This window comes from Oncorhynchus gorbuscha, linkage group LG11 (genome assembly GCF_021184085.1).
Source record: "Oncorhynchus gorbuscha isolate QuinsamMale2020 ecotype Even-year linkage group LG11, OgorEven_v1.0, whole genome shotgun sequence".
In the NCBI taxonomy this organism is placed as follows: Eukaryota; Metazoa; Chordata; class Actinopteri; order Salmoniformes; family Salmonidae; genus Oncorhynchus; species Oncorhynchus gorbuscha.
In genome coordinates this window covers 44770794-44797633 of record NC_060183.1, presented here as the reverse complement: position 1 = coordinate 44797633, position 26840 = coordinate 44770794, and the positions used below count along the sequence as shown (strand labels likewise).

Sequence of the window (26840 nt, the reverse complement as noted above, 5' to 3'; positions counted from 1 at the left end):
CAAAACAGTCCTGTAGCTTAGCCTCTGCTTCATCTGACCACTTTTTTATTGATCTAGTCACTAGTCACTTCCTACTTTAATTTTTGCTTGTAACAGGAATCAGGAGGATGAAATTATAGTCAGATTTGACCAATTGAGGGCGAGGGAGAGCTTTGTAGGCATCTCTGTGTGTGGAGTATAGGTGGTCCAGAATTATTTTTCCTAAAACAGATTTATGTTTCTCTGCATTAAAGTCCCCGGCTACTAGGAGCGCCACCTCTGGGTGAGATTTTTCTTGTTTGCTTATGGTGGAATATAGCTCATTCAATGCAGTCTTAGTGCCAGCCTCTGACTGTGGTGGTATGTAAACTGCTACGAAGAAGGAAAAAGGAAAACTCTCTTGATAGGTAGTGTGGTCTACAGCTTATCATGAGATACTCAACCTCAGGCGAGCAATAGCTCGAGACTTCCTTAGATATCGTGCACCAGCAGTTATTTAGAAAAATACATAATCCGCCGCCCCTTGTCTTACCAGGCGCCAGCTGTTCTATCTTGCCGGTACATCACATAGCCTGCCCACTGTATGTTGATATTGTCGTCATTCAGTCACGACTACGTTAAGCATAAGATGTTACCATTTTTTATGTCCCATTGGTAGTTTAATCTTCCGCGTAACTCATAAATTTTATTCTCCAAGGATTGCACATTTGCTATCAGAATGGAGGGAAGTGGGGGTTGGACTTGATTTAGAAAGGCACACACCTGTCTATATAAGGTCTCACGGTTGACAGCGCATGTCAGAGCAAAAGTCATGCCATGAGGTCAAAGGAATTGTCCATAAAGCTCTGAGACCGGATGGTGTCGAGGCACAGATCTGGGGTACCAAAACATTTCTGCCGCATTGATGGTCCCCAAGAACACAGTGGACTCCATCATTCTTAAATGGAAGAAGTTTGGGGCCTCCCGGGTGTCGCAGTGGTCTAGGGCACTGCATCGCAGCACTAGCTGTGCCACCAGAGACCCTGGGTTCTTGCCCAGGCTCTGTTGCAGCCGGCCGCGACCGGGAGGTCCATGGGGCGACGCACAATTGGCCTAGCGTCGTCCAGGTTAGGGAGGGTTTGGCCGGTAGGGATTGAACTCTTTGGCCTGAATGCCAAGCATCACGTCTGGAGGAAGCCTGGTACCATCCCTACGGGGAAGCATGGGGTGGCAGCATCAAGCTGTGGGGATGTTTGTCAGTGGCAGGGAATGGGAGACTAGTCAGGATCAAGGGAAAGATGAACGGAGCAAAGTGCAGCGAGATCCTTGATGAAAACCTTCTCCAGAGCTCTCAGGGCCTCAGACTGGGGTGAAGGTTCACCTTTCAACAGGACAACGACCCTACGCACACAGCCAAGACAATGCACGAGTGGCTCCAGGACAAGTCTCTGAATGTCCTTGAGTGGCCTTGATTTTGAACCCCATCTCTGGAGAGATCTGAAAATAGCTTCGCAGCAACGCTCTACATCCAACCTGACAGAGATTGAGAGGATGTGAAAAGAAGAATGGAAGAAACTCCCCAAATACAGGTGTGCCAAGCTTGTAGCGTCATACCCAAGAGGACTCAAGGCTGTAATCGCTGCCAACGGTAGTACTGAGTAAAGGGTCTGAATACTTATGTATATGTGATATTTCAGTTTTTTATTATACATTTTCAAACACTTCTAAAATCCTCCCTTTGCTTTGTCATTACTGATTGACGAGGGGGGGGAACTATTTCATCCAATGTAGAATAAGGCTGTAACGTAACAAAATGTGGGAAAAGTGAAGGGGTCTGAATACTTTCCGAATGCACTGTATAGGTTTTTCAAGAGGTATTTTTTGTCTGGAATGAATGGTATACAAACGGATTATGAGCAGTATTGTGTTGCACATGAAACAATAACAATATACACATTTCAGTAATTTAGTACTATTACTCTATTGATGCCTGTTACACGGTTGGACAGGTGTCTGTTGAATGCAACGTCTTCAGCCCACCAACAATGGTGCCATTCACTATGAAATACAGCCAAACAAGGCAAAAACCTAGATGAAGTGAATAACTGATTAGTGAAAAATACCTCTTTAGTTTACATGTAAGCTATTCCATTATAAAAGGCTATATAATATCATTCCATACACAAATATTATTTCATACATGTAGTTTATTATGTTTACACAACTTCTACTTCATATTGATGATCCAGACCTTTTGGAGGGTATGTTTCAACTTAACTGGTCAAACTGATAAGTTATGGTGTATGCCAAGACCTGGCACAAATCAATTCACACACATCTCACAAGACCTCACTGGTCAACGTTTGACTTAATTCATCTGGATATAATGTCAAGGGCCATTGTACAACTTTTCCCTCATGGCACAATAGTGGAAAGACCAGACGACACATAGTCTTGTGATCCCACACTAGAGTCATGCCATATCATAATGGGATTTCACATGGGATTTCAAGCTAGGGCATTCTTTAATATTGGGTCCACAGATATGACATCACTGCAGGTCACGAGACAGGAACTATTAGCTAGTCACAGATCGATTTCTGTACCATAACACTGAGCACAATGGGACTTCATATAGCAGATTTGGAGTGATGTGCTCCATGGCTTAATTGGCTAAGTCTTAGTCAATTAGTCAATGACAAACCAGGAAGTCGCTCTGGATAAGAGCGTCTGCTAAATGACTTAAATGTAATGTAATGTAACACAACTCATCATCTAGTAGTTCATTAATGAGGACTAATATGCAATGCAGGAGTAAAAAAGAATGTGTGAACACGTATTTCCCTTAAAAGGCAAACCTTACTAAACCCTAAGGCCTCTGGGAAACAGGACATTCAGTCAAATGCAAAAAAAATCTAGTTCTAAAAAAACATGTCCATTTCCATATTTGACACATGATGACAGATATATTAATGTATGCAATACATAATAAACTGAGAACCGGGATCAGTATTCTGGTGTCAAGTCAATAGTGAATGAACTCCTATCTTATTGCTGTGTTTGTAAAGACAATCACCAAACCAGGTCACTGTGTCAACTAGAACTACTGCATGTTAACAGTTTGTGACCCTTCTGCTTTAGTTTCCGTTTGTGACCCTTCTATTTCTGTTTCCGTTTGTGACCCTTCTTCTTCAGTTTCAGTTTGAAAACTAACCAGATCCCAGGTTAGGTCTGAATATTAACAGATAGATAAGCCACACCAGCCAGTAAACGATTTACTTTTGTTACCCTATTGCCCTCAACAAAATTAGATTGCGAAGGGAGACCTTGCTTCCACTTTATGGACAACCCAAAAGGAGACAGTGGCCCCACCTCCCCACGCTGTCCAGCCTATGGCAATGATCAGTGTCAGGACAAGGGTTGCCCTTATCGCTATACTCATCCAACATAGATTTGAGACAACACCCTTTTTGTCATTCTACTCCGGGGTAGCAAGAGAGGTGTGGGTATGACACTACCAGAGAGACAGGAGAGACAGGATAAGAGAAAGTAAAGAGAGAGCATGTGACACTCACATGTTGGCTGTGAGGGAGAACATTGATAGCGGTGACTATTTGTAGGTGTACCTGTAGGTTACATGTTCCTGACTACAAAACTTTGACACAAAATTTGCATTCCTCTTTGGGTTGGCAGAACGAAGTGTGGGTGAGTTATTGTTTTGCCTCAGCCTGAACATTGGTAGAATAACAAGTAGCCTGCGTGTGTAACCTATGTCTGCCATTTCATGCATTTCATGCGTTTTAAGACAGGTAAATGTAGAGCCTCTAGAGGAGGGTCTAAAAATGATTTTGACCTAAAATTGCTATTACTATTTGAGTACCGTTATTAATACATGAGGGGTGGGTGTTTGACTTTGGTACAGGAAGAAGAAGCAGGAATCAAAGCCCATCAGACAGCTGTAATGAGGTTACGATGGGACACAACGATAATATTTCATCTTCTGTTTACTGCTACCGTTAAGGGTTATCATCCCACCGGGCACAACGTCTGTTGCATGTTGGTGCAACCTAAGTTCATTGAAATGACGTGTAAACAACATTGATTCACTCAGTGTGTGCCCAGTGGGACAGTTATCTACTGCATAGTTTAGGGCTTCTGAAGACATGATAAGACATATAAGACATGATAAGACATGATAAGACATGATAAGACATGATAAGACATGATAAGACATGATAAGACATGATAAGACATGATGAGCTCAATGCTGAATGTCTGGGTCACTCATTCATCTCAATCTAGAGATGTTCAGACTGTCCACAGTGGGAAATGTCGGAATTTCTTTCTTTCTACTGATTAGAGGCATGCTTTCTATCATTAGAGGCATGCTTTGATGCTTGATATTTCCGGTTAGGTCGCATTTAAGATATATTGGAGTTTTAGATGGTTTGTCAATACATTGTCTGCGTTTGTCTTTGAATTAAGGGGCAATCTGAGATGGGTTGCCTAAGACACCTGTATATTTTCCCTGTGGTCCTTGAGTAAGTGTTGCCACGGTTATCACCATTCAGGTAAGACCCAGATGCAGACAACGTCGAAGTAACAACAGTTTATTAATCGAACAGGGGCAGGCAAAAAGCAGGTCAAGGGCGGGCAGAGGTCGGTAATCTAGATTGGTGGTGCAACAGTACAGGACGGCAGGCAAGCTCAGGCTCAGGGCAGGCAAAATGGTCAACACCGGGAAAACTAGGAAACAGGCCAAATAGAGAGACAGGAGCAGAGGGAAAACCACTGGTAGGCTTGACGAAACAAAACGAGCTGGCAACAGACAAACAGAGAACACAGGTATAAATATACAGGAGATAATGGGGAAGATGGGCGACACCTGGAGGGGGGTGGACACAATCACAAAGACAGGTGAAACAGATCAGGGTGTGACAACGATGCTGAATGTCTCTGTGTAACATTGAACTTGATGTGGGAGCACATTAACAGCAAGCAGGAAGTTTCTTTGACGATAGCCTAACTAATCTCTCACAGATCCCGACATGTTTATTGCTTTTCAATGTTTTCATTTTCACTAAATCACTCCTTGACTGAACCTCTGTTACACTTTCAATGATACAATGAACTACGTATCAAAGTTTAACGAGAGAACTATGAGTAATGCAACACCCCTTGAATGCAAATGCTAGTTGGGAAGGTGTTTAATCATTGTTTCCTTCGGGGGGACACACACTATCTAATAATCAATGAGTGTCATGATGAGTGACGATTCTCTGTCTGATTCATTCCAGGAGCACAGCTAAGCACCCCACCCCCACCCCCACAACCCACCCCTTTCAGAGGCCATGGAGGAAGCCAAGGTCACTGAAGTTCCCCACCTGGAGCGGAGGGTCCGGCAGCGGAAAGAGCCCATGACCGTTCTGAAGACCAAGCTGAGCCGTAGCCTGTCTTGCTCTGTGCCCAGGGTCAAGAACACCTTGACTGGGTTCTTCCCTGTGGTGCTCTGGCTTCCCAAGTACAAACTGAAAGAGTATATCTGGGGTGATCTCATGTCAGGCCTCATCATAGGCATCATCCTGGTGCCCCAGGCCATCGCCTACTGCCTGCTGGCCGGAGTGGACCCTATCTATGGCCTCTACACCTCCTTCTTCGCCAACATCATCTACTTCTTCATGGGGACCTCCAGGCACGTGTCTGTGGGCATCTTCAGTCTTATGAGCCTCATGGTGGGCCAGGTTGTGGACAGAGAGGTGTATATGGCAGGGTTCGAGCTGGATGATACCAAAGCAGCCACGGTAGATGGATTCTTAAACGTAACAGAAGACTCAGACAGCTCAGCCGTCAACCTGACAATAGGGGCCTTCGGCATGGAGTGTGGGAAAGAATGTTATGCCATCAGCATCGCAGCAGCCTTGACGTTTTTGGCTGGGATTTACCAGGTACAGTTTCAACTACTCTGATTGATTCAGCACTCTCATAACTGCTTTCAACATGTAGTGGAACAGATTTCAACATGTAGTGGAACAGATGTAAATCATTTAGACTTGATTACTCATGTCCTAAACATCATAAATGACCTCACATCAAAGATGACTGTGCTGAATATTGACCTTTAGATTAGATTAGCTATCTGATAAACATGGTTACCTCCTTTCAGGTATTGATGGCTGTGTTCAGACTGGGCTTTGTCTCCGTCTACCTCTCTGCTCCCATGCTGGACGGCTTCGCCACAGGCGCATCGTTCACCATCCTCACCGTCCAAGCCAAGTACCTACTGGGGCTCAAGATCCCTCGCCACCAGGGCTACGGCACTGTGGTGGTCACCTGGATCAATATCTTCAGTAACATCCAGAACACCAACTACTGTGACCTCATCACCAGTGTCATCTGCATCTCTGTCCTGGTGTTGGGGAAGGAGCTCCAAGATCGCTACAAGGATCGTCTGAAGATCCCTCTGCCCACAGAGCTGGTAGTGGTGGCGGGCGCTACACTGGTGTCCCACTTTGCAGACTTCCACGGACGGTACGACTCCAGTGTCTCTGGTGCTATCCCCACAGGCTTCATCCCCCCTAAGGTGCCCAGTTTTGGTCTGATGCCCCGGGTGGCCTTCGATGCCATCCCACTGGCTGTGATCAGCTTTGCCTTCACGGTTTCTCTCTCTGAGATGTTTGCCAAGAAGAACGGCTACACCGTCCGGCCAAACCAGGAGATGTTGGCCATTGGTTTCTGTAACATTATCCCTTCCTTCTTCCACTGTTTCACCACCAGTGCTGCCCTGGCTAAAACTATGGTGAAAGACTCCACGGGCTGCCAGACTCAGGTCTCCAGCATTGTAAGTGCCTTTGTCGTTCTCCTGGTCCTGCTCTTCTTCGCCCCCTTCTTTTATTCCCTCCAGAAGTGCGTCCTGGCCTGTATCATCATCGTCAGCCTGAGGGGAGCTCTCCGTAAGTTCAGAGACGTGCCCAGTAAGTGGCGCGTCAGTAAGATGGACGCTGTCGTCTGGATGGTGACTATGAGTGCCTCAGCACTGATCAGTGTGGAGATGGGGCTGGTGGTTGGGGTGGTTTTCTCTATCCTCTGTATCATCGTCCAGACCCAGAAGCCCAAGGTTTCGCTGCTAGGACAGGTCCATGACACTGTCTACTACGAGGATTTGGAGGAGTATGAAAACCTCATGTCCCTCCCTAAAGTGAAGATCTTCCGCTTCCAGGCCCCGCTCTACTATGCAAACAAGGACTTCTTCCTGAAGTCGCTGTACAAGGCCGTGGGCGTGGAACCCTTCCTGGAGATGAGCAGGAGGATGGAAGCAGAGAAAAAATCTGAAAAAATGGCAGCGAAGGAAGTCGGGAGAGACGACAAGACTAATGGAGAGGTGAATGTAGGGCTGGTATCCAGAGAACTTGACTTCCACACTATCATCTTAGACTGCTCTGCCATGCCCTTCGTAGACTCCACAGGGATGCAAACCTTCAAAGGGATCATTAAAGACTATAAGGAGGTGGGTGTCACAGTGCTGCTAGCAAGCTGTAATACAACGGTCATAGATTCTCTCAGACAAGGCTCTTTCTTTGGGAAGGCTGACAAAGACATGGAACGCTTGTCATTCTATACTGTACACACTGCAGTTCAATATGCCAATGACAGGGCAACATCTGCATTTATTGGTGACACATTGGTGTAGACCAGAGCCGTATATTTCCAAATAAATGGATATGTAAATAAATGGCTCTGGTCAGGGATGGACTGGCCTTCTGGCAATTCTGGAAAATGCCAGATAGGCTGGACAATTTTTCTGTTGGGTGGCTTGGTCAAAATTGACACACACACACACACACACACACACAAAAATGTTTTTATATCAAAATAAAACAATTAAAAAGGTGACATTGCCGGCGGTCCATGGGCCTGGTAGCCCTTCACACTCACAGCCCCTGTCATCCCCTGTACGGGTTGAAAATGGCAGATTTGGTCACTCATAAGCATCTAAATCTGAATGCAGTGGCTGTACAGTAATGTACTATATATGATGTCAGAACCAGCTCTTTACTTTACAGCTCACTTTATACAGCCCTGTGTGCGATTCAACTGACAGTCATTCTAAACATGTGTACCACGCACAATAAAAAAAATGCCCCCAAACCCTCCTGCTAATTGGGCTAGTAGTTAAGCAACATTTTTGTGGTCTGAGTGAGGGGACGCTGTAAATTGAGAGGAGTCAATGTGTTCTGACAGATGACACTTGGAGGATTATAATAAACACTGCTTTGATGTCATACAAGCAAACCACACACCCATAAGTCCAAATGTGCACTTCACATTTCCATATTTGAAAACTGATGTAATTTACCGTATCAACAATCATGATAGCTATATTTGATGTGCAGTTACACGAATGACAAGCGTCATACCATGGGTTGTCCTGAACAGAATGTTTGTCATATTGTGAAGAAAATTTGCTGCAGAACACACACTTGAAGGACTCCATTCCATGCGCACAAAAATTACAATATGTTTGTCTGAAGTGCCTTGTGAAAGCCTAACACTGTAAGATCCTATTTTATAACTAGTCATGTTGGCAATAGAATAAGCTTTCAAATGATGTCCACCTGACCCAGATTGTGATTTATAATGGAACGTTTTTTTTGGGATGTAATTGTGTGATGGTGGGGACGTAGGGCTGTGTTCCAAACAAAATACTGTAGGTGTGCTTGCTTCAGTTCCTCAACGGCAAAGCTAGGAGATCTAAAAAAAACACCTTTAAGTTGAAGGCTCTTTCCTTGTGTCATAAAAGTGCATTGAAATGACTTAGGTACTGTGCACAGTTCGGAGAGGTGTGTGTCCACTTGAAGACACCAGTTAGACCTCTCACTCAAGCCCTTGTAATAATGTTTGCACCTACCCCAAAATTGCAGTGAATATTCTTGTCTTATGAGTGTATTCGTCATCAACAAATGCAGCGAAAAGTACAGTAAATGTGAAACGCAGATGAAATCAACAGCGTAATGTTTGGATTTGTTTGGTCTTGTGTCAGGTGAACTGTTGTGTTCTAACCTTTGGTCTGATCATTTCCTTCAAGTTATACCATGGTCATGCATATACTTTTTATATTTCTTCTGTTAGAAACTATCCATATAGGTGTAAAGGGTTAAAGTACCAAGCAGAAATCTCGCCGACATTTCCTGGTTGCTAAAATTCTAATACTGTAGTTCACCTAATTTCAGTGTGTGACAAAATAAGCAAGTCTAGTGTAGAGAATCATTGTACAATCTGTGAAACATATTTTCCATAAGCAAAAATATTGTATTTTCAGCTGTTTGAAGCTGGTGTATAAAACCGAAAGTAAAAGACACAAAAACAAAATTTAAGACTGGGAAGCATAGAAATGGCGCTCATAGAACAGATCTACTGCTTCTTAGACTTGCTTTCAAGAAGAATGACAAATCTATAAATCACATTTCTATCAAATTTGCCTTTGGTTGTTCTGTGGGCAAGGGCCGGCCCGGTTTTCTGATCGGCTGAGCTGAGGTCACGCAAACTCACCTTCAAGGTCAAACGTGGCATCAGCAAAGAGACCTTCTCCGACTCTGTCATAAGTTATACAGCCAAGATCATGGATTGTAAAAAACGGAAAGGTGTTTATAAACGTAGCAAGAGCAAGTTGTACATTGTCACCTCAAAGATCCTATTTTGTTGGCGGCTAAACCTATGATTTGGTCAAACAGTAAAAGTGTATTATCCTCATAATTTTGTATTTATGCATTATTTTACCAGGAACGTTGACTGAGAACACATTCTCATTTGCAGCAACGACCTGGGGAATAGTTACAGGGGAGAGGAGGGGGATGAATGAGCCAATTGAAAACTGGGGATTATTAGGTGACCGTGATGGTTTGAGGGCCAGATTGGGAATTTAGCCAGGACCCCAGGGTTAACACCCCTACGATAAGTGCCAGGGGATCTTTAATGACCTCAGAGAGTCATGACACCCATTTAACATCCCATTTGAAAGACAGCACCCTACACAGGGCAGTGTCCCCAATCACTGCCCTGGGGAATTGGGATATTTTTTTAGACCAGAGGAAAGAGAGCCTCCTACTGGCCCTCCAACACCACATCCAGCAGCATCTGGTCTCCCATCCAGGAACTGACCAGGACCAACCCTGCTTAGCTTCAGAAGCAAGCCAGCAGTGGTACGCAAGGTGGTATGCTGCTGGCAATGTCTGCCATGTGCCTGTGCCTTCGCTGGTGTCTGAGAGAGAAAAAAACAGCTTCGGAAGCATCGTGCCGTTCGCCCTCTTCTTCCTGTCGAAGGGAGGAAGGTCTCAGGTTTCTGTAGGTATACTTTGATTTTAAACAACCAACATGTACGCGTTCATGAGAGACTCAGCTTTCGATGGTGGGGTCAACCATTCGGACGCTACAGACAGAAGTTGGCACATCGGTGGCACCGACTTCAGATGATTTTCGGGGATGTCTCCTGGTCGGACAAACACCGCTGTAACTCTGCCAACTCCCACCACAGATGCCAACACAGGTGGATTGAGACGCAGCCCATGCAAAAACACATCATCTCCAGCTTAAACAGAAGGGTTTTCTTTATCATGCTAATAGGGGGGGGGGGGGGGGGGGTTAATGTTATTTGAATAATAAAACTAGCATGCTTTTGTACAGTGATGAATGTGTCAGTGATAATGTTATCTGCTGGTTGTTTTATAGCGGATTTCTGGTTGACCATCTAACTACTAATCAAGGGAGAATCAATCTATTTTATGTTTCATTTTGTGTTTGACCAGGACAGATTCACCATAATATATTGATGGTGACTTCACCAGTTATTTTGTAACACACAAACTCCAGTGTCTATTCCAACAAGGTGTTGGTATCTAAACATTTACAATAGAAGTTGATGTTTCAGATGAACTTTTAAAGTTTGGAATCTTATCAAATTATTCTTAAAATCGTATTTTATATTACTTTGTAGAGTTGTTGACGGTTGAATGTTTTTATATACTGTGCATCTTAGTTATCAATAGAAACAACGCTTTTGTATAAAGTATAAGTAAATTCATGGTTTAATAAACTACTACAATACTAGCTATGTGTAATTTAAATGACTAATGATTTTGAGACTATGAAGTTATATTGAATGCTGGTCCTTTTCAGTTGCCAATTCACTTGACAGCGGCTGTGTCAATGATTAACTGGCAAAATAACAGAATACAGCATTGGAACAATTCCTCTGTGCTCAGCCATTATAGGCTTACTACCGTTTAGTAATTTCACAATTTGCTGTGTCAGTTTGATAGAAATAATCATTTACTTTGGGCATTGGCATGAATTATGCTGACTTTTCATATTGCAGGTTCAAACATCACTCCAGAGCACTACAGACATTGATTACAATGTGAGCTTTCCTGACTCTTCATTCAACATGATTGAATATATAGACTTATGTGTATCCATCTAATCAGCAACATCTACCAAAAAATAACATTGATATGGCGTGTGGCGTAATTCTATAAAAGTATTTTGACTTACTTGGTATAGTACTGAAGTGAAAATGCAATGTAGCCTACTGTCCACTTGATGGCGGCAGAGAGCCTCCTGACAAAAGTGAGAAAATGGGAGTGCCATTGGTGAGTGAATAGCCTATTACAGCGCTTCTTGAACAAGGACGACTTTTTTGAATTTTTTTGCACAAGCAGCTGAAAGGGCACTGTTTCCGCACCGCTGTAGTGACAAATGAAGCTAGCCAGCCATCTACGTCTTTTTGTATAAATAATTGATATTCCTCAACAGCTACCTATTTTTCCTTTATTGTTTTCGGGGGAAACTATGTCAAGTCGGAGGAGGTAAGTTCAAGTTGACTTGGCTTGCTAAAGTACGTTAACCTTAGAACAGACGGTAGCACCACAGTTATACGAAATCTTTGGTAGTACCAGTTAGCTAGTTAAGTTAACTGGTACTGTCTCTTAGCTAGTTAGCTGCATCAATGTTTGGTTGATTACAATTAGAAGTTGCTTCCCTTCCTTAATAGAAAAAGCTAATGACATTGCAGCATTGCCGAGATAGGGGGGAAATGTTCAAACCGTTGGTAGCTAGCTAACAGAGGACTAACGCTATAGCCAGCTGTGTGTTGGCGCTGGTCCAGGGTGTTATTTTTACATTCGTCCCTAGATGGATTTCCACCTTAATATTGTCAGGCTTTAACATACATCTGCTACTCGCCAAAGTAAAGATGTTGTTAGAGTAACGGTTGCTGACGAACATTTATTTGCCTGAACCGCGAAAATAGTTGTGTGGTCCATTCGTTGTAGTGCAGATCTAACGCATGCGCTTGGACCAGAGCTAGTCTGGCAGTAAACAAAAGTGTTCAAATGCCTAGTTATATGTTTGCTAGCTACTTAGCCAGCTTAAGTTACCAAATTTGATTGTCTTGTCACTCATCTCTGCAGTGAAGCCCTGGCTTTCTCGCTAGTGACGGGTATAAACCATGCCATGGCCAGGCTGGTGGACATCTGGGACAGCATGGGCATCATGGAGGAGCAGAGGGTGGAGCGAATGGAGACAGTGAAGAAACACATTGAGGTGAGGCTTTAGAAAACAGTATATTCAGATGAACTGCATGTTACTGAATCCTCGTCAAGTAGGCAATTAAATTAACCAACTCTGACACTATTTTCCTAAGGGCCTTTTGAATGATATGATCACTGAGGAGGAAGCCTTGAGGCACCGCATCCGGGCCAATATCATCACTTTTCAAAAACAGCTGGATACCTTGTGCCTGGAAATGTCAATGGATCCATACAAAGTAAGTGATACTTTAAGGCTTTTTATAATCAACCTCAACATTGTTTGCTGATTCCTTTCCTTGACTCCATTCCTTCCTTTGTACAAACCTCCTGTCTCCGTCTTGCCCACCTGTCAGATGGAGGAGGGCCTGACAGTCCTCCAGATTGAGAAGAACCTGCGTCTACGTGTGGAGGTTCTGACCAAGGAGAAGGGGGAGCGTTTGAAGGAGCTACACGGACTGCAGCAGCAGGATAAGGAACTGTGTGTGGAGCTGTGCGTCACCCCTTATTACATCCCCACTGGCAGCATGCCATCTCGCACGCAGCTACAGGAACTCCGGGAGCACGTCCAGACCCTCAGTGAGGAAAAGGTACTGTAATGGCTGCAGGCCAGGTTGAAGATTTGGGTTTAGTATGAATGTCATGTTGAACTTCCTATTGTCTTTAAAAAGCAACATTCTTATCCAAACTGTACATTTGCCATAACTGCCCATTGCTGGTATTTTGGAGAAAAAAAATCTAAACTCTTATCACTCAATCCTGTAGAAGAGTCGTGCAAAGGTGTTCTCAGGTCTGCGTGAGGACATCAGGAAGCTGATGGAGGAGATGGGTCATGAACCAGAGACTAGCCTGGAGAAAGAGTCTGTGGGCCACGACGAGGATATATTCCTGCTCACTCATGAAAATATCAAAGCCCTCAAACTGCTGCTCTCCCAGGTACTGAAAATAATCTCGCCGCGCTACTAATGATTACTTAGATATTATATTGTAGTCTTTTATCTGATGTGACTTCTAGGTCTGGGCCAATAGTATTTGTATCATTTTGTGTAGATGGAGGTCAAGAAGGAAACACTGACAAATACTCTAGCTGAGCTGAAAGAACGATCCATGTGCCTGTGGAATCGTCTGGATGCGCTGGAGCAAAACTGCAGTGTGTTCCAAGAGAGTGTGCAGGGTACCCTCTCTGACCAAATCACACAGGTTGGAACTCTCTCCTCCTTCATACCTCTCCTTCACCACTGTGTTGGACAAAGCTTCACATGCATACCACACACCACTGTTCAAAACAGTAAACCTTACACTATGACTATAATGTTGCCCCGGACTTAGCTAACAAGGAAACAGAACAGAGATGGTGCTAGTACCCCACAGTGTTTGAGACAGTTCTTACCCGGGTAATGTTCATTGAGGACCACTGAGGAAAAAACATGTTTCTTATAGTACCTCCTCGTATCACTGTTTCTGAGCGTTGTTTTCCTTTTTCTTCATACTGAACCTGACCATGTTGTTCGGTCCAGTGGCAGGGGGAGGTGGACCGTCTGACAGAACTGCAGAAGACCAAGCTGGGGGATGTGATTGAAAAGGTCAGACAGGAACTAGTGACCTTCTGGGACAAGTGCAACCTGGGCCGTGAGCAGAGGGAACCCTTCAATGCCCACTTCTGTGACAGTGAGTAGAACAACACTATGAAATCTCACTCTCACAGACAAAATACACATGCATCTGATCGAACCCATTCGTTTTTCCCTAGATAACTTCACAGAGGAGTTGTTGGCGCTGCACGATGCTGCACTATTGAAGGTGAAGAATTATTACGACCAGGTAAAGCCCTTACTGGAGGCCCTGCAGAGATGGGAGAAGTACTGGGCCCTCTTCCAGGATTTTGAGGTACTGCTGGTATTTGCGGTCAGGCTATGTTTGAATGAAATTGCAACGTTTTGTAAAATTGTGCACTACTTGGTGCATGTCATCTAGGACTGTCCGTAACAACAAAAAATTGACCAAGAGTTGACTTCTTTCGACCAATCGATTGGTTTAAATTTCAAACTGTTTATTTTTCCCTATATAGAAATCAGCTAGCCTATATGTAGACTAATGAGCTTGTCTTGTGTTTTAAGCACAGTGATTTAATAATTAAGACACAAATTACTCAAGAAGGAGCCAGAGATAGCCTACCCTCCCCCCTTGCTGCTGACTTTCTGCAGTTAAGCTCATGAAGTTGCTGGTAATAGCCTGTAGACACAAAATAGCCTACATAAAGTTAACAAATAAAATGTTGAAGCCTGCAGGTAGAAAATATCTTGACTAAAAATAAATTAGTTGGCTATGCATGGTTTGTCTGCAAGGAACATTGTATCAACTTGGTCCGGCCTGAAGCTCGCGCTAGCAAACTTTCAATATTGTATAAAAAATATTCTGGGCCCTTAGTTTCCCGCAAATTAGCTCCAGACCAACAAGGCTGTAGATACACAGTTGTAGACAGTTTGTGCAAGGGTAGGCCTATTTTACAAGGTTTCCATCGGATCACAGCACAAGTGGTTATCGAAAGAGCTGGAAAGATTTTTCAAATAGGCTACGTTGAGGAACTATTGTCTTTCTCAATGGATGAAAAGACAGACTTTATTTACTTGCTGTTTGAGTTGAAGAAAGAAGTTCTTACTGACTTTATTGTCCCCGTGGGGAAATGTTGTTGCAGTGTCATTTACACATTTTAATATGCTTTTAAATACAAAACAAAATTGACAATACAACTTTCATAAGTTACATACCAATACATAAACATTTTTAAAAAAGACTAGCCTGCCGGCCTTACTGAGTCTGTAGGAACATTAGCCCGAGCTATTTAGGAGGGATATCACACCTGGCACAAATGATTGTCTGGTTCTGTTTTTCCTGCTGAGGGGTGCCCTTTACCTGCGCCCAGAGGGGAGTACGTCAGTGTACATAGGAGGCTTGGGTCTAAAATGATTTTGTGAGCCTTGCGGAGGGCCCTGACCTTAAAGATCTCATCTAGGCCTGTCTGTTTGACTCCAAGTACCTTGCTTGCTGTGGTGATAATCCTTCTTAGCATATTTCTCTGGCTGACAGTGGCACTGCCAAACCAACAAACAATAACCTGTTCCACAGTGGTGGTGAGGTAAGACAATCGGAAATACTATCAGATCCCCAAATGGGCACGTTTATAGGCCTACATTTGCACGCAGGCCAGGCAGCCTAGGCCTATTTCTCCGCATAATCCAGTGTGCGTTCTCAGTTAACGTTGATAGGAGAGCTACAAACAAAAGACAATTCATGAATTGACAACTCGGAAATGGTATGAAATAAACCAAAACTTGTTCCTCCTAAGCGTAGCCTAGGTTGTGTGGTCCTTAAACAACGTGTCCACTCCGGACAATGAGAACGGTAAAAGACGGTAATAATAATATATTGAATGCATATTAACAGAAATTAAACCAATGTTGTAGATTAGAACGGTAAATGTACTACTGGTAATACTACCGCAATGGATTAGTCCACTGAGACAGGCGTGAGTCAGGCGTTGTCTCGTGTACCATACCTATTATTTTATTTTTACAAAAATGATGTATACACTACCGTTTAAAAGTTTGTGTTCACCTAGAAATGTTCTTGTTTTTGAAAGAAAGTGTATGTCCAATAAAATAATATTGAATTCATCCGAAATACAGTGTAGACATTGTTAATGATGTAAATGACTATTGTAGTTGAAAACAGCATTTTTAAAAATGTTTTTTTAATGGAATATCTACATAGGTGTACGGAGGCCCATTATCAGCAATCATCACTCCTGTGTTCCAATGGCACATTGTGTTAGCTAATTAAGTTTATCATTTTAAAAGGCTAATTGATCATTAGAAAACCATTCAGCATTTGTTAGCACAGCTGAAAACTGTTGTGCTGATTTAGACTATTTGAGTATCTATAGCATCAGTATTTGTGGGTTCGATTACAGGCTCAAAATAGCCAGAAACAAAGTGCCTTCTTCTGACACTCGTCAGTCTGTTCTTGTTCTGGGAAATGAAGGCTATGCCATGTGAGAAATTGCCAAGAAACTGAAGATCTCGTACAGCACTGTGTACTACTCCTTTCACAGCACAGCGCAAACTGGCTCTAACCAGAATAGAAAGGGGAGTGGGAGGACCCGGTGCACAACTGAGCAATAGGACAAGTACATTAGTGTCTAGTTTGAAAACAGATGCCTCACAAGTCCTCACTGGCAGCTTCATTAAATAGTTCCTGCAAAACACCAGTCTCAACATCAACAGTGAAGAGGCGACTCCGGGATGTTGGCCTTCTAGGCAGAGTTGCAAAGAAAAAGCCATATCTCAGACTGGCCAATAAGAAGGTTAAGATGGGCAAAAGAACAGACACAGGACAGAGGAATATTGGGGGTAGAAAGTGTTATGGAATAATTAATCTAAGTTTTAGGTGTTCGGCTCACAAAGAAGAACATTGTGGAGGCAATGTGATGGTCTGGGGGTGCTTTGGTGGTGGTAAAGTGGGAGATTTGTACAAGGTTGAAGGGATCTTGAAAGAAGGCTGTGACTCCATTTTGCAATGCCATGCCATACTCAGTGGACAGTGCTTAATTGGAGCCAATTTCCTCCTACAACAGGACAATGACTCAAAGCACAGCTCCAAACATTACAATAACTATTTAGGTAAGAAGCAGTCAGCTGGTATTCTGTCTATAATGGAGTGGCCAGCATTGTAACTGGATCTCAACCCTATTGAGTTGTTGTGGAAGCAGCTTGACCATATGGTACATAAGAAGTGCCCATCAAGCCAATCCAACTTGTAGGAGGTGCTTCAGGAAGCATGGGGTGAAATCTCTTCAGATTACCTCAACAAATTGACAACTAAAATGCCAAATGTCTGCAAGGCATTGCTGCAAATGGAGGATTCTTTGATGAAAGCAAAGTTTGAAGGAGACTATTATTTCAAGAAAAAATTATTTATAGCCTTGTCTTGACGATATTTCTTATTCATTTTGCAACTCATTACATGTATGTTTTCATGAAAAACAAGGACATTTCTAAGTGACCCCAAACTTTTGAATGGTTGTATGTACACACACACACACACAGTGCATTCAGAAAGTTTTTGGCCCCCTTCTCCTTTTCCACATTTGTTTTACATTGCAGCCTTATTCTAAAATTTATTAAATAATAATTTTTCCTCATCAATCTACACACAATACCCCAAAATGACAAAGCGAAAGCAGGTTGTTAGAATTTTCGACAAATTTATTACACATTTTTAAAAAGATGCCTTATTTACACAAGTATTCAGATGCTTTGTTATGACAGTCGACAAACACCTGTCTATATTAGGTCCCACAGTTGACAGGGAAAAAACCACGCCATGAGGTCGAAGGAATTGTCCGTAGAGCTCTGGGACAGGATTGTGTGGATGTACAGATCTGGGGAAGGGTGGCAACTTTGCGGCAGCATTGAAGGTCCCAAAGAACACAGTGGCCTCCGTCATTCTTAAATGGAAGAAGTTTGGAACCACCAAGACACTTCCTAGAGCTGGCTGCCCGGCCAAACTGCGCAATCGTGAAAGAAGGGCCTTGGTCAGGGAGGTGACCAAGAAGCAGATTGTCACTCTGGTGGAGTGCAACAGCTCTGTCATTCATGCCTTTATGGTAGAGTGGCCAGACAGAAGCCACTCCTCAGTAAAAGGCATATGGCAGCCTGCTTGAAGTTTGCCAAAAGGCACCTGAAGGACTCTGACCCTGAGAAATGAGATTCTCTGGTCTGATGAAATCAAGATTGAACTCTTTGGCCTGAATGCCAAGAGTCATGTCTGTAGGAAACCTGGCACCATCCCTATGGTGAAGCATGGTGGTGGCAGCATCATGCTGTAGGGATGAGACTAGTCAGGATTGAGGAAAATATTAACAGAGAAAAGTGCAGAGACATCCTTGACTAAAAGCCTACTATAGAGCGCTCAGGACCTCAGTCCGAGGTAAAGGTTCACCTTCTAACAGGACAACGACACTAAGCACACAACCAAGACAATGCAGGTGTGGCTTCGGGACAAGTCTCTGAATGTCCTTGAGTGGCCCAGCCAGAGCCCTGACTTGAACCCGATCAAACATCTCAGGAGACCTGAAAATAACTGCTGCAATGCTCCCAATCCAACCTGATAGAGTTGGAGAGGATCTGCAGAGGAGAATCTCCCCAAATACAGGTGTCCCAAGCTTGTAGCGTCATAAAGAAGACTTAAGGCTGTAATTGCTGCCAAAGGTGCTTCAACAAAGTACTGAGTGAAGGGTCTGAATAAATGTAATATTTCAGTTTTGCATTTTTAATAAATTTGCAAACATTTCTAGAAAAAAAAGTTTTTTGCTTTGATATCGTGTGTAGATAGAGAAATTATTTAATCAAATTTAGATTACGGCTGTAATGTAAGAAACTGTAGAAAAAGGGGTCTGAATACTTTCCCGAATAGACTGGATATTTTATTTTTGTTTCCAGCAAATCCTAAACGGATTACATTTGGGCTGACCCCATGTAGTTGACTGGTTGATGGTCAACCAATAGCCTATCAACCAGTTGACTAAATGGGGTCAGCCCTAATGTGATCTGTTTTAGATTTGCTGAAAACTAAAATACATTTGCACTCTAGATACTAGACAACAATCTGCTCATGTTCTGATACATGTTCAGTGTGTTGCTAATTTTGTTATTCTATATAATTTGACAAGAAAATGTATAATCTATTACTGAAACTTCTCTTTGCAGAAAAAGGCCAATGATCCAAACCGTTTCTCCAATAGAGGAGGAGCCCTTCTTAAAGAGGCCAAAGAGAAGATCAAAGTTCAAAAGATGCTGCCAAAGGTAAGACTTAATTTGATTTAAGTCATGTCCTTCTATACATTTGTATGGTGGTTGGCTTCACAGTCTGAAGGAATGTTATATACCATTCATTCAACTCTTCAATTATTTTCACCTGCTTAAAATCTGTTGTAAGTTGTAGAAATTATAGTCTTTACATTTTTACATATAAAATATGTTTAAGAAAAGTGACAGACATGGTTGATGATGGTAATCAAACAAACTCCTGCTAAATTAGTTGGAGTCCAGCGTTATATCAACACAGCTTCTATTCACAACCGCTCACTGGAGCATCCAATGATCAGTTCAAGGTCATTCTCATATGCTGTTTATATGGCGGTGTCATTGAAGTTGTACTCTGATGTAAAATGCCAATGATGTATACAGTGCGTTTAGAAATTCCATCATTCTTAAATGGAAGAAGTTTGGAACCACCAAGACTCCTCGAGCTGGCCGCCTGGCCAAACTGAGCAATCGGTGGAGAAGGACCTTGGGCAGGGAGATGTCCAAGAACCCGCTTCTCATGCTGATACAGCTCCTGAGTTCCTCTGTGGAGGTGGGAGAATCTTCCAGAAGGACAACCATCTCTGCAGCACCCCACCAATCAGGCCTTTATGGTAGTGGCCAGACGGAAGCCACTCCTCAGCAAAAGGCATTTGACAGCCCGCTTGGAGTTTGCCAAGAGGCATCTAAAGGACTCTCAGACCATGAGAAACCAGATTCTCTGGTCTGATGAAACCAAGATTGAACTTTTTGGCCTGTATGCCAAGCATCATGCCTGGAGGAAGCCTGGCACCATCCCTATGGTGAAGCATGGTGGTGGCAGCATCAAAGTACAGAGAGATCCTTGATGAAAACCTCCTCCAGAGCACTCAGGGCCCTAGACTGGGGTGAAGGTTCACCTTCTAACAGGACAATGACCCTAAGCCCACAGCCAAGGCAATGAGCGAGTGGCTTCGGAACAAGTCTCTGAATGTTCTTGAGTGGCCCAGCCAGAGCCCAGATTTGAACCTGATCGAACATCTCTGGAGAGACCTGAAAAAAGCTGTGCAGACACGCTCCCCATCCAACCTGACAGAGCCGGAGAGGATCTGCAGAGAAGAATGGGAGAAACTCTCCAAATACAGGTGTGCCAAGCTTGTAGCGTCTCGAGGCTGTAATCGCTGCCAAAGGTGCTTCAACAAAGTACTGAGTAAAGGGTCTGTATACTTATGTTAATGTGCTATTTCAGTTTTGTATTTTTAAGACATTTGCAAATAATGTTTTGTCATTATGGGCAGTGTTGCAACGATATGAGGTTTTTTTTGGCCGATAGCGATATCCGACATTTTCCTTGCTAAAAAAAACACGATGTCGATATTTAAAATTTTAGCGGCCTTTTAAGCATTCTAGCGCACAATTATAAATATGTATGTACTGGTATGTCCCCATTACCAGTAAAGCATAATCGAAGCCTATTTCTTTCACTTACTTCCTGTGCTGTTTCGTTGTTCAGTCGTTTCATTCTCAACCAAGATTTCTATGGGACGCCATTAGGATCTTTGCGTGTCAAAACAGAAAACAATGACCAGTAGGTAGATAACACTATTTGACGCGTTAAATAAGCTTGCTGACCAATCAGGACCTGAATATGACTGCACGTCACATCATAATTTAACGCATTCATGAATTTTTTTACGTAGTTATTACACAATCACTTGTATTTCATGTGAATGATTCATCGATACGTATGCTATGATGCTGGTAAAGTTGTCGTGTGCACCTACAGTGCTGGTCATAAAAAGAAAAGCTAGCTTAGCTCATGGATGCAAACAATGTTCTTCCCCAAAAACGACATCTGTTTCAGTAGCCATTGTTAGCTAGCTAACTATATAGCTAGGTGTTATCATTCATAAGACAGTTTTTATTTGATTAATGGTGGTCGGACCCTGTATGTGAAGCCAACCACAATAATAATTAACCACAATAGTGGACTTTGCGGTTAGCCTTCAAAATAACCGTATGGCATAATTCTACTATTTGTATTCATTTGCATCACTTTCAATTACTTATTTTGAAGGCAAACTGCAAATTCCACTATTGTCCCTAATCCTTATTGTGGCTAGCTTCACCACACATAACCATGTCCGGTCGAGCCTCACTAGCCAGATGAAGCTAGCTGGCTTCTTATAAAGATAGCTTTGGGCAACAGGGTTAAGTAGCTGGCTAGCTATTTATTTTCATGAACTGAAGTTGAATTTCAATAGGTGAACAATTGGTGACCTAGCTAATACTTATTCACAAGGATTCCTAAATCATTGCTAAGAATAATGAAAATGACTGCAGTTTCTACTGGTCATTGTTTTCAGTCTGGTTGTATTGGTGCTAGCGAGGTACCAAGCTAAACCTAGCTAGCCCAGAAGTTGCACTCAAACAAATGATGCTTTATTACCAACGTGGTATTGTAAACACATCGTTCGTGGCCGTTGTTTGCTGGTCTGCAGACTTTTGACAGTGCTACTGTATCTTTTTTGACACGCAAAGACTCAAACGGCGTTCCATAGTTATGTATGTCCTGACGCTAATTGCAGTGACACGATTACTATGTAACTCCGGTAGGGCAACATCTGAAAAATAGCGTGCTTGGTAGCGTGTACCGGTGCTCGAACAGTCGGCGAAAGCCAACATCATTCATGACCGAGAACGGTTGATTGTCAAGGGCAATGAATTCCATAATCTTGGATTTTGCCTTTTGAGTTGTCTCGCTAAAATGTTCTTACTCTTTCAAATGACTGTTCGACTTGTTGACTGCTCGAGCCACACCTCAGACATTGTGGGCTAGGTTGTGAATGCTGTGTTGCACTTGTAGCGCCAAATTTTACATGGCGTGATTACGGCATGTACCTGCGTTATATAGGTATGCACGTCAACTTTGACATTGGTTTCTCACATCAGCGTTAAACTAGACATCAGTTGATTCCGATGTTGGCATTTTTAGCTAATATCGTCCGAATCCGATATGTTCACCAATATATCGTACATCCCTAATTATGGGATATTGTGTGTAGATTTTGCGAGGGGGGAAAAACTATTTAATCCATATTAGAATACAGCTGTAATGTAAAAACAATAAGGAAAAGGTCAAGGGGTCTGCATACTTTCCAAATCCACTGTAAATGACAGTAAGGTGTGTGTGTGTGTGTGTGGTCTTTTTACAAAGGAAAAGTGACATTGTTTCTCCCTGTTATGTGATGTGACCAGTTGGAGGAAGAACTGAAGAAGGGGGTTGAAGCCTGGGAGAAGGACCAGGGTTCTGCCTTCCTGGTTCAGGGCCGGAGAGTCATGACCTACATCTCCAGCCAATGGGAGGAGTACAAGCAGCAGAGGGACAAGGAGAAAAGTGAACGTGCCGCCGTAAGTCCAGTAGCGTGGTCAACATGTGTAACTGCCAAATGGCAATGCTGAGAAATGTGGATTTGACCATTCTGGGGCACTGATCGTTTGTTACTGACTGGTCTGACTGAGGCTTTGTTTGTCTCTGTTTCAGTTGCAGACATCAAAGAAGGGGGGAGATGACAACCCCATTCAAAACTCCCACTAAGAGGGCCCATGGAGGGATAAACGGCCCTACCCCCAACAAGATCAGAAAGGTACTAGGGCTGGGAATAGCCAGGGTCCGAACAAGCTATGAAGGAAAAATATAAAGTTTTGGTACAGGGACGGCTGACTAGCACAAACATAATATTTAGATTTTTTTGTCAAATAATCTCCAGAAATGTAGCTGTAGAAGGTACAGTAACTAGCACTTACAGTGGTCCTTATGAGACGAGTTCACTGGCCTCCGAAACCAACTCGAGCACTTTATTATTGTGGTAACACTTTTATTTTGATATAATTGCGTAATGTAAGAATCTCATTAAGTACCTTCCGTATGTGGAAAATGTAAGAAATGTGTCACTAGTCTTACATGACCTTGACCCACATAGCCCTTCTTTCAGAAGACTCCTAGCCAGGTTACCAGGGTGCGGTCAGCCAACACCTTCATAAGTGTGCCCAGCAGCAAGCCTCCTCTCTCCCAGGTTCAGATGCAGGTACACACCCAGCACTCATTCCAAACTGTGGACCATTGTTGGTTCTTGTGCTTGGTGAACAGCTTCCATTTATATAGCGTGATGACTATTAAGAGAACCACTAGGTGATTGCTGTTATAGAGTTTTTCCTGTTTGAGCCGTAAACCACTTTCCAAAGTCTACCTAGCTTGTGAAAGACACAGTATTGACAGCAAAATCCAAACTCGTCTTTAGAATCTAATCTCTTTCCAAGTTAATAATTCTATTAAAGAGATGTAGAAATATAATACTTCAGGTGGATTCGATAGGTAAGCAGAGAAGGAAGTGTGCTGCACGTTCAGTATGTTGACTCTGATGTGCCGTGTTGGTTTGTGTCCACTCATTGGCTGTGCAGAAAATGAGGCCCCTGGAGAGCAGCAGCAGTCAGAGAACGCCCCTGCTGGAGTGCAACAGTACAGAGAGGAAACAACCTGTTGACATCAGCTACCTTGACTTCACTGTGAGACCAGCCTTTTAAACTATACTCTGACTTTAAGACCAGCTGTTAATTATTATTTATTTTTACAAATATTTTTCTCTCGGCTCTATAGTCAACCAATTAAATAAACATGGCACTTTACAAAACAAAAGCAATTCATACATTCTCATAGCTCTCATAGCTCATCATATATTGTTAGTTGCACATTTTAAACTACTCTGACTTCACAGTAAGACTAACCCTTTAAACTAAACTCTACAACCGTCTTGTCTGCAGACACATTTTGCTCTCAAAATCACATTTCCTGCAATTCTACACATTTTGTCATGGGGTGGAGAGAAAATATTAGTATTAACAAATTTCCTGCAATTTATATATTGTTAAACCAGCCTTTTAAACTATATTCGTACTTCACTGTGAGACCATCCTTAAGACTGTGTCACTGTGTACTTCAATAATCCGGACACATGAATTTACAGTGCATTCAGAAAGTATTCAGACCCCTTGACTTTTTTTCCCACATTTTGATACGTTACAGCCTTATTTTAAACCGTGGTGAATGCAATTGATTTGGAAAAACACACCGGTCTGTATAAGGTCCCACAGTTGACCGTGCATGTCAGAGCAAACACCATGCCATGAGGTCAAAGGAATTATCCGTAAAGCTCCGAGACCGGATTGAAGTGCACATCTGGGGAAGGGTACCAAAACATTTCTGCAGCATTGAAGGTCCCCAAGAACACAGTGGCCACCATCATTCTTATATGGAAGAAGTTTTGAACCACCAAGACTCCTCCCAGAGCTGTCAGCCTGGCCAAACTGAGCAATCAGGGGAGAAGGGCCTTGATCAGGGAGGTGACAAAGAACCTGACGGTCACTCTTACAGAGCTCCAGAGTTCCTCTATGGAGATGGGAGAACCTTCCAGAAGGACAACCATGTATGCAGCACTCCACCAATCAGGCCTTTATGATAGTGGCCAGGTGGAAGCCACTCCTCAGTAGAAGACACATCACAGCCCACTTGAAGTTTCCAAAAGCCACCTAAAGACTGTCAATGAGAAACAAGATTCTCTGGTCTAATGAAACCAAGATTGAACTCTGGCCTGAATGCCAAGCTTCACGTCTGGAGGAAACCAGGCACCATCCCTACGGTAAAGCATAGTGGTGGGAGCATCATGCGGTGGGCATGTTTTTCAGTGGCAGTGTCTGGGAGACTAGTCAGGATCGAGGGAAAAATGAACAGAGCAAAGTGCAGAGAGATCCTTGATGAAAACCTGCTACAGAGTGCTCAAGACCTCAGACTGGGGAGAAGGTTCACCTTCAACAGGACAACGACCGTAAGAACACAGCCAAGACAACGCAGGAGTGGCATTGGGACAAGTCTCGAAGTCTAGGCTGGGCCACTAACCGAGAAGTTGCTGTTTCGAATCCCCGAGCTGACTAGCTGAAATTTGTCGATGTGCCCTTGAGCAAGGCACTCAATCCCAATTGCTCTTGTAAGTCGCTCTGGATCAGAGCGTCTGCTAAATGTAAAGTCTCTGAATGTCCTTGAGTGGCCCAGCCAGAGCCCGGACTTGAACCCAATCAACCATCTCTGGAGAGACCTGAATAAAAGCTGTGCAGATACGCTCCCCATCCAACCTGGCAGAGCTTGAGAGGATCTGCAGAGAAGTATGGGAGAAACTGACCAAATACAGGTGTGCCAAGCTTGTAGCGTCACACCCAAGAAGACTCAAGGCTGTAATTGCTGCCAAGGGTGCTTCAACAAAGTACTGAGTAAAGGGTCTGAATACTTATGTAAATGTGATATTTCTGTATTTTTGTTGTAGATTTGCAAAAATATTGAAACCTGTGTTCTTTGTCATTATGGGGTATTGTGTGTAGATTGATGCGTTGGAAGAAAACCCTTTTTTTTAAATAGATTTTAGAATAAGGCTGTAACGTAACAAAATGTGGAAAAGTCAAGGGATCTAAATATTTTCAGACTCCACTGTAAGTTAAATGTTGACCTAAGTTTTTCCTCACTTTTCACTCCAACAGTGCTTTTTTGGGGGGGAGTTATGGTATCAGTTACTGAAATATGTCTTTCATTCCCTCCAGAGTGCGTTGTCCAAAAAGTCAAGTGATGCAGTTTTCAATTCCACAGCAAAGGACCCTGCGTTTTAAGAGGTGCGTGCACAGTTCACTCCTCAGGTTGTGTTCTGTCCACTTGGCACTCTTCTCCTGGCTACACGGCCAGTGTTTTAATAAAATTGGTTAGATTTCAAAGTAACAGCAACACCAATTAGCTCAAATTAGTTACATCAAAGACTTGCCGTGGCTACACGTGTCTAGATGCAACTAATTTGGGCTAATTGGTGTTGCTGTTACTTTGAAATCTAACCAATTTTATTTATGTATAGTAATACGACAACCTGCATGGGAGTGGTTAGGTCAAAGGGGAATCTTAGTGTAATTTGCAACGTATTGTAATAGTAAAGGTGTGGATGAAACTGTCATAAAGCCATGTTTTCCGATTATTAATATTCTGCTGTCCAGGGCAGGTATTTCACGAGTTTGATACTTTTTTAAAGGTAGAGCCCCTTAGATGTTAGACATGCAGTACTTTAATATTCATTTGAAATGTTTTACTTTATAATAAATGACCAGGTAACACCAGATGAAGCATCCTGTTTTGATACAGACCTTCCAGCAGATCTACATGCTATTCTTTAAAAAAAATGTTTTATTATAAATATTTCTGTTTGTAAATATTGCTTTCTTGTAATGCTACTTCTCATTTGTTTCTTCTGCACACACACTGTCTTGGCAATGTGTTTTGTCCTTGTGTCAACATGTGAATTTTACTGTTTCTTGTATACCTATTAATAAATATGTCACCTGTCTTTTAATTACAGTAGTGCATGCATTTTTCAGA

The 26840-nt window shown here is 42.9% G+C and overlaps 2 protein-coding genes across 4 annotated transcripts; both read left to right on the top strand.

Moving 5' to 3' along the window:
- Positions 1–3416: 3416 nt before the first annotated feature.
- On the top strand, positions 3417–9708 carry LOC124048728 (sulfate transporter-like). Its single transcript, XM_046369772.1, has 3 exons — positions 3417–3663; positions 5256–5903; positions 6122–9708. Exons 2-3 carry the CDS (start codon positions 5310–5312, stop codon positions 7643–7645), a joined length of 2118 nt encoding a protein of 705 aa, XP_046225728.1. The 5' UTR covers positions 3417–3663; positions 5256–5309; the 3' UTR covers positions 7646–9708.
- Positions 9709–11648: 1940 nt separating this feature from the next.
- Positions 11649–26814, top strand: LOC124048724 (protein regulator of cytokinesis 1-like). 3 transcript variants are annotated; one of them, XM_046369769.1, is made up of 14 exons: positions 11649–11816; positions 12420–12552; positions 12653–12775; positions 12893–13126; positions 13302–13472; positions 13587–13736; positions 14054–14204; positions 14287–14423; positions 19304–19399; positions 22637–22798; positions 22948–23025; positions 23374–23466; positions 23840–23944; positions 26024–26814. In XM_046369769.1, exons 1-14 carry the CDS (start codon positions 11800–11802, stop codon positions 26087–26089), a joined length of 1716 nt encoding a protein of 571 aa, XP_046225725.1. In that variant the 5' UTR covers positions 11649–11799; the 3' UTR covers positions 26090–26814. The 3 variants fall into 3 exon arrangements, 1 of the variants encoding a protein (XP_046225725.1); XR_006841283.1 differs by having other exon boundaries at positions 11651–11816; positions 22637–22789; positions 22923–23025; positions 23377–23466; XR_006841282.1 differs by having other exon boundaries at positions 11651–11816; positions 22637–22789; positions 22923–23025.
- The last annotated feature ends 26 nt before the right edge of the window (positions 26815–26840 follow it).

Bases quoted from the DNA above. Each gene is read 5' to 3' on its own strand.
- LOC124048724 (XM_046369769.1), top strand. The intron at 12,553-12,652 runs GTGAGGCTTTAG...TATTTTCCTAAG, and splicing joins CAGTGAAGAAACACATTGAG to GGCCTTTTGAATGATATGAT. The intron at 19,400-22,636 runs GTAAGACTTAAT...TGATGTGACCAG, and splicing joins TTCAAAAGATGCTGCCAAAG to TTGGAGGAAGAACTGAAGAA.
- LOC124048728 (XM_046369772.1), top strand. From the start codon at position 5,310: ATGGAGGAAGCCAAGGTCACTGAAGTTCCCCACCTGGAGCGGAGGGTC. The intron at 5,904-6,121 runs GTACAGTTTCAA...ACCTCCTTTCAG, and splicing joins TTTTGGCTGGGATTTACCAG to GTATTGATGGCTGTGTTCAG.